This window comes from Echiichthys vipera, assembly GCF_963691815.1.
Source record: "Echiichthys vipera genome assembly, chromosome: 22".
Taxonomy (NCBI): Eukaryota; Metazoa; Chordata; class Actinopteri; order Perciformes; family Trachinidae; genus Echiichthys; species Echiichthys vipera.
This window is the reverse complement of record NC_139847.1, coordinates 9532128-9545919: the sequence shown is the minus strand read 5'-3', so window position 1 is coordinate 9545919 and position 13792 is coordinate 9532128. Positions and strand designations below refer to the sequence as shown.

At 40.6% G+C, this 13792-nt stretch overlaps 1 protein-coding gene across 1 annotated transcript; it reads left to right on the top strand.

Moving 5' to 3' along the window:
* The first annotated feature begins 394 nt into the window (after positions 1-394).
* On the top strand, positions 395-12833 carry acadvl (acyl-CoA dehydrogenase very long chain). The gene is made up of 21 exons (XM_083936713.1): positions 395-474; positions 723-827; positions 934-1003; positions 2192-2263; positions 2584-2656; positions 2809-2873; positions 3122-3256; positions 3707-3851; positions 3969-4098; positions 4255-4380; positions 4499-4697; positions 5589-5693; positions 5914-6000; positions 6266-6328; positions 8305-8406; positions 9488-9585; positions 10787-10859; positions 11037-11109; positions 11309-11381; positions 11513-11588; positions 11848-12833. The coding sequence occupies exons 2-21, from the start codon at positions 754-756 to the stop codon at positions 11983-11985; spliced, it is 1977 nt and encodes a 658-aa protein (XP_083792839.1). The 5' UTR covers positions 395-474; positions 723-753; the 3' UTR covers positions 11986-12833.
* Positions 12834-13792: the final 959 nt, after the last annotated feature.

Sequence of the window (13792 nt, the reverse complement as noted above, 5' to 3'; positions counted from 1 at the left end):
TATTCAATTATTCCAGCATTTATATACACATGTATTTATGTCGGCATTAATGTATTCCTTTATTTCAGCATTTATTTATGCATTCATTTATACATTTAATTACTTCAGCATTTATTTATTCATTTATTTATGCATTCATTTATACATTTATTTATTTCAGCATTTATTTATTATTTTATTTCAGCATTTATTTATTCAATTATTTCAGCATTTATATATAAATGTATTTATTTCAGCATTTATTGATTCATTTATTTCAGCATTTATTGATTCATAAGACATAGGTCATGTTTAGTCCTCTGTGTTCCTGTACCTCGGTCTCGTGCAGTCTCGCTGGGACCGCTCGGAGCTAAACTACATATCCCATGAAGCACCGCGGTCAAGACTGCATCCGACGTACCGCCCTGGTTCGTATATGAAGGGGTAGTCGGCTTCGGTACGGACGCAGGGGACGTGTCGTAACAACTTGTAGAGGTGTGTAATGTAATTTGAAATTTTTTGGACTTTTGATAGAAGACATGAGAATATTAAATGTAATATGTTTTAATGTGTATTTAATATATGTCAAATTAGCCAAGTTGCAAAACAAGCCGACGTCGTTAGCTGCTCGCTGCTCGTTACGTAGCGCAGCTACATAACTACTGTTAGCTAACCTTCCTTGTCCGTCTGGTGATTTGCTGTGTGTAATTAAGCTAATGACTGTGTATTTAAAACCGCTTTAGGACAAAAGACAAACAAAAAATCAAACAAACAATGCTGCTTCGTAAAGTGAGCCAGTCGTCCGCGCTGTGCGGCTCCATTCTCCGGATTCCTCCCGTGTTATCTGGGTATGTAACGTTACCGTTTTGTTGTGTCGAGTCAAAGATACCGTACTTTTGATGGAAGGACAATTACAACATTGAAGTTGACCATCGTTTCTTGTTTGTGCTGCAGAGGTCAGAGACGTGTCGGCGCTGTGGTTGCTGCACATAACTCCCGTCTCTACGCGAGCCAAGCTGCAGAGGTAATGTTAAGGCGTCATCTGTCTCCATTATTATATATTTATACATCCAGATTTTACTGCCACGCTGTCAGATATGTTTGTTTCATCAGGTGCTTTTTTACAGTATTTTCCAGCCTATTGTCCCTATATGATCTAATGTGTCTGACGTCGAATCCCCCTCCCGCAGGAAGTGGGGGAAAGTTCACTGGTCATGTGACTCAGTCATAAAGGTGACACCATGGAAGTGGGTGACTGCTGTTGTCCAGGGTTTACAGGCCAGGACGTTTCAGGGGAGATGTGATGCTGTGCTTCTATGGCAACAGATTTTTAACATTCACTCGAAGCACACTATCTGTAATGACATTTTTATATGTCAATAATAGCATTTCTCCTAGTCAAAGTTCAACTATTAGACTTAGACTTTGGGATCAATAAAACTCTTAGCTGAATATGGAATGTAAACAACAGACAGTAAACAATAAACTCTTAGTTTAATACGAAAGGTAAACAACAGACAGTAAACAATAAACTCTTAGTTTAATACGAAAGGTAAACAACAGACAGTAAACAATAAACTCTTAGTTTAATACGAAAGGTAAACAACAGACAGTAAACAAACTCTTAGTTTAATACGAAAGGTAAACAACAGACAGTAAACAATAAACTCTTAGTTTAATACGAAAGGTAAACAACAGACAGTAAACAAACTCTTAGTTTAATACGAAAGGTAAACAACAGACAGTAAACAATAAACTCTTAGTTTAATACGAAAGGTAAACAACAGACAGTAAACAAACTCTTAGCTAAATATATATATATATATATATATATATATATATATATATATATATGTATATATATAGTAAAGATAAGAATAAAAAAATGAAAACATTTGAATGATCTAGCGAGCCTCTAAGAAGTTGTGAGTTATGATTGCCTGTTATGAGTTGCATTAGGGGCAGAAGAATCCCGTTTGTGTCCCCCCCCCCCAATCCTGACATCGGATCTGCACCCCGGGCTGAACCATCTCATCTTTTGCCCTTAAATGTCTATTTAAGCCTTGTGTGTTTTTCACCAAATCTTAAGCGTCCTTGAGTACTGAGAAAAGCCCTATATCAAACTGATCTATTATTATTATTATTATTATTATTATTATTAATCTTCAGTTTCACGCAGAGGCAGTTAAGACCCTTTGCTCTTTCTCTTCAGGCGGTGCTGGAAAAAACAGCAGCAGTCGGCACTGACGCTGCCACTAAAGTGGAAAAGAAGACCGTTGCTGCCGTATGTTGATTCTCTGTTACTATCATTATGCAATAAATATCTTACTCATAGTTTTTTTGGAAATTGCTTTAAAACTGTATCTTAACGGTTACTGCGAGATAGTTAATGTGACTGTAAACAAAGCAGGTAGGGAAATGTTTTCAGTCGGTCCTGGACCTTAGGGATAATAATCACAGTGTTATTTATAATATTAAAATCATGTACTGTTTTCTGAACAGTTAAGACAAACTCCTCAGGTTATCTTAAACTGAAACTTTGAACTGCTTTACTGTTTACCTTGTTTTCACAAGCTTCACCCTGTTTGACTTGATCTTCCACAGGAATCCAAATCGTTTGCCGTCAACATTTTCAAGGGGCAGATTGCGACTGCCCAAGTGTTCCCCTACCCCTCAGGTAAATCAGAGGCGATTATGTTAATATCTGTTTGAAACATTGACATTTGTTATATTAATCATAATACTTTGTAAAAAAAAAAAAAAAAAAAGCTCTGTTGAAATGAAAGAATACCGTAAGTCGTAGTGAAATAACTTTTGTGTGTGCCGTAGCCATGAATGAGGAGCAGGAGCAGTTTCTTCGAGAGCTTGTGGGGCCTGTCGGCAAATTCTTTGAGGTAATTTCAAACCTCGTTGGGCTCTTGGATACATTTGTCAGTCCACTTTTAGTGAGCCTGGACCATTGTTATGCACCCAAACAGGACGTCAGCTTGGGTTTTGAGGAGTTTTAGCTTTTATTCATCGACAAACAGCCCTAACATTCCCATCTGTAATGTTACTGCTAAGTCTACACTCACCGTCATACACGTGCTCTTGGTATCTCACTCACTGTGTGTGTGTCTGTGTCTGTGCGTGCTGCGGGCAGGAGGTGAATGATCCTGCCAAGAACGATGCCTTGGAGAAGGTAGAAGATCACACCATGGAGGGCCTGAAGGAGATGGGTGCCTTTGGCCTGCAGGTGCCAGCTGACCTGGGCGGCCTCGGCCTCTCCAACACACAGGTACGTCTTCTTCATTTCAGCACACACACATGTAAATGTAAAGGTTATCACACCACAATTTTAAACATCTATGCTTTACATCACAAAGAAAACCATGCTCAATACATATTTTGATAACGCTGCAAAAAAAGTAGATGGCAAACAAAATAGGATATTATAATATAACAACTTGCACACAGTGTTGGTACATAAAAACTTATCTACCCAAAACACTCACCAAGAAACAGTTATTTTTTTCCCAATGTGGTTTGATTTGTGCAGCCGTAGGTTGAAACGTAGATCTGCTTTTCATGTAGCTTTGATTCTTTCAAAACAGTCAAATGTGGTCGTCGTTTTGTAACGTGGTATTATCAATACAACCTTAGTAAACATTGTTTAGTACTTGTGTGTCAGACCACGATGTAAACATGCAAATTCATTGAGTCTAATATGATAACGTCCGTCTTTCAGTATGCCCGTCTGGTTGAGATCGTTGGCAGCCATGACCTGGGTGTTGGCATCACTCTGGGTGCCCACCAGTCCATTGGCTTCAAGGGAATTCTGCTTTTTGGGAATCCAGCCCAGAAGGCGAAGTATCTGCCTAAGCTTGCCACAGGTAAGAATTTCTTTTCTATTGTATTGAGAAGTATCAAAAAACTAGTAAAGGAAATATGTAGAGCTGCTAAATCGTTTCTGTTGTCTTTGTGTTTGCCCTCTCATGTGTCTGCTCCAGGTGAGCATGTAGCCGCCTTCTGCCTAACCGAACCAGCCAGCGGCTCTGACGCCGCCTCCATCAAGACCACAGCTATCCAGTCCCCCTGCGGACAGTACTTCACTCTCAGTGGAAGCAAGATCTGGATCAGGTGAGGACACAGTGGTAGCATATAAAATCAGAATGATTTTTTTCTTTGACAACAAGGAGGCAGCATTGTACAATTTGTCTGGTAACACAATGTATTGGCTCACAGTTGCTTGTGTCTTTTTCCTATTCTAATCCTATTCCTTTTTTCTCTTGTCAGCAATGGTGGTCTGGCCGAGATCTTCACAGTGTTCGCCAAGACACCGATGAAGGATCCCAAGACCGGGGAGATGAAGGACAAGATCTCCGCCTTCATCGTGGAGAGGAGCTTTGGAGGAGTGACACAGTGAGCACTCCTTTTTATCCTTTTTGTTGTCTGTTAATCACTAAGCTCCCTGGTGCATTTAGACTCATGACGTCTCTCCATATTTCTTCACCATCACCCCCGTCCTTCTTAATCACAGCGGCCCCCCAGAGAAGAAAATGGGCATCAAGGCGTCCAACACAGCCGAGGTCTATTTCGATAACGTTCGTGTGCCGGCCGACTGCTTGCTAGCTGAGGTGGGCGGGGGTTTCAAGGTGGCCATGAACATTCTGAATAACGGGCGCTTTGGCATGGCGGCCGCCCTCTCCGGCACCATGAAGGGAGTCATCACCAAAGCTGTGAGTAAACTATGTTAAGCACCGTAAATGTAGACAGGAAGGAAAGTGTGACAACACAGGACGAGCTTTTGTTATCACATAGACACCATAGGTTCTTACCTACAGCTTTATGTCTCTATATGTGTTGTTGTGTTTCCTGTTTCTGCTACATTGCTTTTGTATCTCTACTGTCTCTGTTACACCCCCTGTTTTAATCGCTTTATTCCCTTGTTGTGGGTTTGTGGGAAATCCCCCTTCTTGTAGTTCTCTGCCGCCTGTTTCAGCTGTGCAACTTCCTGCTGAGGTTGCAGGCGCCAAACGTGCTCTGGTCTCATCTGTTGCTTTTCTCACATTAAAATGTTTCCAAATGCAACCAAATATGTATTTTTTTTTTAATGCCGGTATCGGCTTATTTGAATGCTATTTTTCTAAAAGAGTACTTTCCTAAATAGGGATGTCATGGTGTGTGCTTGCAGGTGTAAACAACACTCCTCTGTAGGGTTTTAACTAGTTTATAAATTGTCTATTAGTTGCTTTCACTTCAGTTTATTGTCAGATCTTGTGGCATTTTTTTTACCACCAGAGAAACTGTGTGGTCGCGCTGAGCTACTTCCCCCGTGCCACCAGTTTTGCAGCTCGCCACAACAATGATGGTCTCGCTCTCCCTCCCTCTTTATGCACATAAAATAGACAGCAACACTTTTATTTGCTGTAAAGCACTTTGGGCTGCATTTCATGAATGAAAGGTGCCATACAAATAAAGTTTATTATTATTATTATTATTATTATTATTATTATTATTATTATTACTACATTCTTAACCCGTCCGCCTGGGTGATGCTGTTATAATGAAGGGCCCTGTAAATAAGAATTAAGGTGTCATAGTGACCATCATTTCCCTCTTTTCATCAGGTTGATCATGCAGCCAACAGAACCCAGTTTGGGAGCAAGATCCACAACTACGGAGCCATTCAGGAGAAGATGGCTCGCATGACCATGCTGCATTACGTCACTGAGGTCAGGCGACGTAGCAGTGAATTTAGCGCACAGTGTGATTCACATTAATCTCAGTTGTTTCTATTTTCATTTGACAAGATTTTTATGTTGATTTCCTGGCTTCCCCTTTTTAGTTTACCGAGCAAAGAGCATACATTCTCAACAAACCACTTTTTACACTCTGCATGAACAAGATGTCATCCATTCACGCTGACATTGCTACTTCTGTGTGTTTTGGCAGTCGATGGCCTACATGATCAGCGGCAACATGGACAGTGGAGCGACTGAATTCCAGATAGAAGCTGCCATCAGCAAGATCTTTGCCTCCGTAAGCTTTAAACCGTTTCATCGGTTAAACATGCACACCAGAGGAGCTAATGACTGGCTGGTTGTGCATAATTGCCTCTTGCAACAGCTGCTTTGGTCAAAATATTTCTTTTGTTCCTTATTCTGTGGAACATTGAAGACTCATGGTGGTAGACGGAGGAAGTAACATGTCTCTAGGGGTGTTTACTGATTTAAGATGAATTGTGCTTGTGTGTTTGTCAAGAATACATATTTGCCTCTGTGTGTTTTTGTTTGAATTGTGACAGGAAGCAGCTTGGACTGTAACTGACGAGTGTATTCAGGTTATGGGAGGCATGGGCTTCATGAAGGTAAGTGCTCAGATAGCATCCTGATTCACTTAAAAACCCGGTGACGAGTAAGAAGCTGCGTGTTTGTTTTACCTCTGCTCTAGAATTGTACGTGCGGTTTCAAAAGGTCAACACACCAGGTGAATAAAACAAATAGTTCAGTGTAGAACTGTTAAACTCATTTTAGGTGAAAAACTTAGAGCAGGGATGAGAGAGAAAAATGTCTTTCCTGTACTTTTTAGGAACTCAGGAACTTGGGATGTGTGGTTGAAGGTCACTTCTTGGCCCCATAAAGTACCTTATTTGGATAAAGTAGAGGCAGGAACTTTGCAGGAAACTATTTTATGAACTAAGAAGCTTCATCTGGGTAAGTAGTTCCCATTTCCACTGCAGGAACTCCACCACCAATTCTAGCGGGTCCTAATTAATGATGGAGAGGGATTACTTTTGTATTAGTTTATACATCGTTCTTTTAAGGATAAGCATATTGTAACGATCGAGAGCGAACAAATAAACAAGAGAAACAAAACTTAGCTCGAAACATTACTGTGAAACACTGTGCACACTCCTTTGCCATCATTTTTGTAATTTCTCTCTCCAGTTACACCCTTTTTATACATTGAAGAGCCTCCTGCCCCGCCTTTGAAACATCTATTCAAACATTACAATTGGGAACCGGTGAACTACAAATATAATCTTCTTGGAAATGTGCAGTATTGACTTTGAATGTCTTGACGCCTTAGTTCCTGGTACATTTTACTGGAAACACCTTTTCACTCTGGATATTGGCGCGTCCTCTATTTGCAGGTATCATTGCCTCAGTTTATGTACTTAGCTTTAGAGCTGCATGGACGGGTAACATCATCAGTGGTGACAGCCAGTCAAGAGTGCTTAAAGCCCCAATTAACCACAACACATTTGTTGGTGCGGTCAAAGGCAAAAGTCACGCACACAGTACTAGTGTTATATTGAGTCACATTTGCTGCTTGCAAAAGCTCACGTTCAGAAAACACAGATACCACAATGATGCTTTCTTCAAGAAAAAAAATAAAAAATAAACGAAGAAGAGAAGAGTATAAGAATAGACCAGTACAAGAGCGTGTTGAAGGTGTGGGTGGCGAAGTGAGGCTGTACAAACAACAGTGTTGCTCTGCCCAAAACAAACTACACGATGCTGCATGGCACCTCTCTCAAAACACAGCCGAAAGCTTGCCCAGTCATGGAGCATCATTTTAAAGCACTAACTGCAGAGGGGGCAATCTGGGGTGAACAAAATAATCTGCACAATTAAAGAGATTCAGTTTAACAGCAGGAACTTTGGAAAGAATTTGAACATTGTTAGCTACAGAAATACACTTGTGAGTACAGATGTTTCAGTAATGTTGTCCACACCCTTTGTGTTTCTACAAGTTAATTGTGGCATGAGTTGTGGGGAATTAGTTGTCTGAAAGAAAGAGGGGAAAAACATTCACCACCACACTGATAAGTTCTGCCCGCGGTGCACATTTTGACTCAGGGTTTCGTTTTACCAAGGAAGTAAAGTCAGATGCATACTCTGTTCATTTTTTATTTCTGCTCTTCTGTACAAAATATATCCATGGCAACTTAAAAATATGAACTGTAACTTGCACATGTGGATTTCAAAAGCGCAGAAATGAATATAGTTGTTCTCTGTTCCTGTTTGCTGCTGGCGTTTTCACTACCTAATTTTTGCGAGACACTGAGATCAAAATGTCTTCTAAATGTGTTAAATGACCGTTTATTGCCTCATGTTTGTTGCTCAATATGCTAATACAAATGTGGCTTTACCAAAGATTTCACAGACTGAAATCAAATGTGAATTTCGGTGCAGAAAAGTTAAATTCAGTGCTTTCGCAAGAGTAAATCATTGGTTATATGTGATTGTTGCAGTTTCATTCTGGGGAGGAATCAGTTGATGAAAACAGACCATATCTTTTACAACAAATACAAGATTGTTTCTTCTGTTTTTTTTACAGGACTCTGGCGTTGAGAGAGTGATGAGGGATCTGAGAATTTTCAGAATCTTTGAGGGCACCAATGACATCCTCCGGCTCTTTGTGGCCCTCAACGGCTTCCAGGTAAAATAAAACCTCTTTGTTGTGTCTCTTCATCTCAGACTCGGCTGTGATGATCTGAGAGGAAGTGATTTCTGCTTGCTTCTTGTTGTGTAGTCCTGTTGATTTAAAAATAGGTGATCGAAAAGCAACTTCCTTTTACTTATTTTACACCAAGGATCGCTGTTGGGCCTGTGTTTCCTTGTTTGTCTTTGTCAATCTCTGTGTGCTGTTCTATGTTCACATAGCCTCAGGCAGCTCTGTCCTGTTGAGCTCTTTAACTCCCTTATGTATCTTTACTTTATATTTTACAATAATTGTTTACCACGCACTTGAAGGCAGCTTCATTTCATGGAGAAAGACAAAAAGGAGACGGAGCGACTTGTGTTGGAGCTCGTGGCAGGAAACAGTCAGCTGTTACACAAACTCCCCAATAGTTAAGCACAAGGTTGTTTTTTACCCTCTTGGTTTAAAACTCTCTTGTAGGAGTGATTAGAGGGCAGGGATGTTAACAGTTGACCGTACAGGACTCAAATCAACTGTCTCAAAACGGACTTATAAGTCTGATCACCGATTACATGATTGACCACGGCAACGTGATATCAGGTTGGGTTTCTCCAGAAGAAGAATCTGTCTTAAAGAGATTTCAGCACCCCCCTGCGGCTTCCACCGCTGAAGCCCAAATACACTACCCCTATTCAAAATGAAAGGAAGGACTTCCGCCGAACTGCCTGAGCTTATGTGCATGCGGCCTTAAAAGCTGTGCCTGTAGCGTTTGACACTAAAATCTTTTCCTGATGAATACGTTGAGATCTAGCCGTACTGAATAAAAGGTAGAGAAACTTAAATAACAGCTGATGGTGTCGACTATTAGGCCGCTTTAATTAATGCTTGAGAAAATTTCACGTTTTCTTGAAACCGGCTCTATTACAGCTTATCTCCATTCCTACTATAGTCATGGCAACAGGGACATATTTTTAGGGGATATTACAGCAGGTTGCGTTCCTCTAGGATCACTTGTAGTAATAATCTGATAGGTTTTTCAGGCACTTTAAGCAAAAGGTATTGATAAATTATACTCATGTCCCTCTCTGCTTCCCTCCAGAATGCAGGTACCCAGTTGAAGAGCTTACAGAAGGCCCTGAAGAACCCTCTGGGCAACGCTGGGCTGCTCGCGGGAGAAATCACCAAGAGAGCCAAAAGGTTACGTCTCACACTCACTTCACACTCACAGAAAATGCTAAACTTATAGCTGATGGTAAGAGACCGGGATTCCTACAGTGATATTCGGTTTCCCCCAAGGGCCGTAACAATGGTGGCTTTGGTGAGCCCGGTGAGCCCCTGGACATTTCACGTAAAACTTTGATGGTGCTTAACGCAATCTCAACACTGATTGGCTGTCATGGCGCGTTGTTGCATGAAAAGTTCAATATTTTTAATAATACAATATCTTTATAATATATTAATTCGCTTTAGATGCTCAAGACGCTTCATTTGCGCCGCGTCTAGTAGCGCCAGGCGCTCCATTCGCGCAGCCTCCGCCTGGATCGTGTAACATTGCAGCATTTACATTGATTTTCAATCTAGAGTTGTCGCTAAATTCCCGTCCATCGTATTCGGTGTGAACGCCCCATAAAGAGAGGTTTTCAAAGTCTGAGACCTATCCCAGTTTTCTTGCGAAGTTTCCTTCGATTCCTAAATGCATATTTGATCATGATTATTATGTTAGTCCATAGACAAGATAGCGTAATATTGCTGTTTGACGTAACTTCAATCTTCACCAAATACATGAAAAAAGTCTGTCCCGAGGCGTTTATTAGTTTCTGACTCTGCCCAAAACTACTGTATCTCTTTAACCAAATAACACATATTTAGTCTTCTCTGTGATCTTCTTTTGATAACAAATGTAATATTTTTTTTCACGTCCATTCACTGAGCCTCTCCTGAAAATGTATGGTGCCTCACACTCACAAACATCTGTTCTATAGCATACGACAGAGTTATAAAAGTGTAATGGGTGTATTTTACCCCTTGGTGGCTCTAGTTCCAAGAGACACCAGCTTTAATGCATGTGTGGCACGCTGTTTCCACACATTTAAGTCTCATCTTTCTGTCATCTGACGCTACAAATACTGTTTTACACTATACATATGTAGTATACCCGCAAGCTAGGTTCTTTGAGCTTGAGTGCTTAGCCTCAGTGCACAATTTATGTTGGTTTGTGAGCAATGTCTACATGAGTGCAGAGGAGTACTGTTGCAGAACAGTCTACAGTGTAGACACAGATAAAGGAGCCGTGACCTCCTGTCGTTTTTCACCACATGCAGGCAGGTGTAGAAGATGGTGTATTTGCGTTTCCTCAGCCGTGTTTGAAATAACACATCTTTCTCTGTTGTGTTTGTAGGAAGGCGGGTTTGAGCACAGGCCTGACACTGCAGGGAACGGTACATCCTGAGCTGGCACACAGCGGTGAACTGGTGCGTTGAACCGTTTTTTTTCTCTGTTTAATACATTTTCCATTGTAGGACTTTATTTAAGGCACTACTAATGACATAACACGGGACGTCTCTGCATTTTGCCTTTAAATACCGATTCATTTATTTCTTCCTGTCTCTTATTTCTCTATGAACATTATGTTTTTTTCTGATTTGTAGACCACTAAAGCCATTGAACAGTTTGGAGCGGTTATTGAGGAGCTGCTGATCAAACATGGAAAGAAAATCATTGGTGAGTGTGTGAGTGTGTGTGTGTGTGTGTGTGTGCTTATGTGTGAAGGTGAGAGAAACCCCGGTGGGTGTTCCATAAAAACATGCATGAATAATTCCCCAACTGGTGCAGGTTTGGCATTTCAAAGTAATTTCAGATATTGGAGGATTGCTTAAAAAAATTTAAAAAATAAATGTAATTTCTCCTTCTTCTGTTGCAGATGAACAGTTTGTCCTGAAGAGAGTCGCAGATGGCGCCATCGACCTCTACGCCATGGTGGTGGTCGTGTCCAGGTACGCAAACATTCAACCAGGAGAATAAACATTGTCAGGCGCGTCTTTGTCTTTTTTCGCAAACTCTCTGTCCTCCCACTCACCTCCACTTTAGTCTAATTTTATTCCACCTACGTTTCCTCTCTCTGCAGGGCTTCACGCTCTCTGAGTCAGGGCAGTGCCTCAGCTCAGCATGAAAAGATGCTGTGTGAGACCTGGTGTGTGGAGGTAAGATCTTCATCAAAGCCAGAAACACTGACAAACTGCTCTGTTCACTGGTGGATTACATCCATGCTCAGCCTGTAGCTTCGACTTCTGTTCTGACGAAGCTCCGCAGCCTAGTTTATTCGCGCCAAGCCACATGATGGAAACTGTAGTTCCTGAGTAGTAAATTCATTTAAAAACACTGTTGTAATTTGCAGAAGTGACTTGATCAATTATTTTGAGATGAATGAAACGTTGATTGAATGCTCCCTTCACCCCTCAGGCCTATGACAGGATCATGCAAGACATCAAGAGCCTGCGCTCCAGTCAGTCCAGACAGCTCTTCAAGAACATGCGGGCCATCTCCGCAGCCGTGGTGGAGAACGGAGGAGTGGTGGCTCCTCATCCTCTGGGTTTCTAAATGCACCACACTCCCTGTGTCTGTCCATTTTTTTTTTTTTTCACTCTACATCTCTAAACTGGTTCAGGGTCATGTGTCAAGTCCTCTCAGACTTCCACAACTTCATCACCATAACTGCTCCAGCACACATCAGTACCCTAGCATCTGCTCTGTTATTACGTTCATACAGTAGAGTGAGTTGCACTTCAGGCGGGATGAAACGCAGTTTTTACACAGAAATTTAAATTTGAAACTTTTTGTTCCATCGCACTTTGTTACCTCCATTGCATTCAGTTTTGGTGTGAACCTGTTTTGTCACTTATTTATTTAATCCCAACTCATGAACTCTTGAATTTTAATCTGCATGAAACGAGAGTAATTTACGGTAAATGACTATTTCCTCAAATTACTCAGCCCTTCTACCACCTGCATCTAATAGAGCTAAAGACTGAATGTGTGTAATTAGTGCGTGGAGCTTTTAAAAGCAGCATTTACTTTGAATCTCAGCCTTGGTGACCGTAGATGATTGAATGATCTCATCATTTAAACTGTTATTTTTGTCTAAATACATCAATGTAACTTTTAAATGAAAAGGCCAGTTAACAGAGGAAGCGTTCAGCGAATCTGTTTTTAGCTATTTTAATTTATACACACAGTTTTACCTCTTTGATTTACACGTATATCTGCATTGTGTTCAAATGTATATAATGGTGTGGTGTTTATGTACTTGAATGCCTTTGTGCATGTTAAGCTCACTCGGTGCTCATCACAGACACATTAACGTCAGGAAGCCTTTGCCTTAGAAAACCGCTCCACAGATGCTGTTTAAAGTGAGTGTTGTGGCTCGACTCAAACACTGAGAGCTTTTTCTTTAAAAAAAAAGCAACTCGCATTCACTTCCTTTTCTCAATAGAAAGTACAGTAGCAGGCATCTTTAACTGTAATTACAGAAAATAAACCGTCAGTCTGCATACGTGGTACTTTAAAAAACAAAAATCTTCCAGTACAATAAATGCACATAATGGTGTAATCTGCTGTGTCAAAGCATTCTTTAAACTTAAATTAGGTCTGAACATCCTTGCCTTTCTATAACTCGTACTGTGATGAACAACTTTGAAGTCGGTAATCTGAACACTTGAAGTGCATTTAGCTGATTTTGAGTTAACAGATAATGCTTCTTGTGTTATCAAGAACATTTTCTCAGCTGTTTTGGTGACAGTTGTTTGTGCAGGTCAGACAGATAGACAGCACATCTACCTATTTGGCTCAAGAAATTAAATATCTTTTCATCTGTCTATCCATTTATCTGAATGTCATATCGTTTTTATTAATTTGACACTTTTTAATCATTAATCATACTTTTCGTTAGGCCTTTGGTTGAATAATGTTAAAATACAACTGCTGCTTCTTTCATGTCAGATTCTTTGAATATTCTCTCAGCGTGAATGTGACCTTTAAAAGACAAACTACACTGACTTGTATTCTGGTTTCTTGTACAAGCTTTTCTAACCTGTAAAAAAAAAAAAACATTAAATATTGAAGCTCAGCAAAAAAAAAAAAAAAAGTCCAGCGAAGCATTTTTACTCCCTCTTCTCGCCAAACTCACTTCCTGTTTCTGTTGTATGCTTAAGAACCTTCAACTTTGCTTTCACTTCTGCAGTCCAGGCTCTTCTAGGGCATCAACACTTCGCTGGAATGCCAGTAAGTGCTAAACAATCAGATAAATGCTGTTGCTTATGTGCCGCTTTGAAATAAAGACAGGAACCCCCTCCTGCACACACACACACACACACACACACACACACACACACACACACACACACACACA

Coding starts and splice junctions, on each gene's coding strand:
- acadvl (XM_083936713.1), top strand. CDS start 754: ATGCTGCTTCGTAAAGTGAGCCAGTCGTCCGCGCTGTGCGGCTCCATT. Junction 2,874..3,121: donor CTGTCGGCAAATTCTTTGAG/GTAATTTCAAAC, acceptor TGCTGCGGGCAG/GAGGTGAATGATCCTGCCAA. Junction 9,586..10,786: donor ATCACCAAGAGAGCCAAAAG/GTTACGTCTCAC, acceptor TTGTGTTTGTAG/GAAGGCGGGTTTGAGCACAG.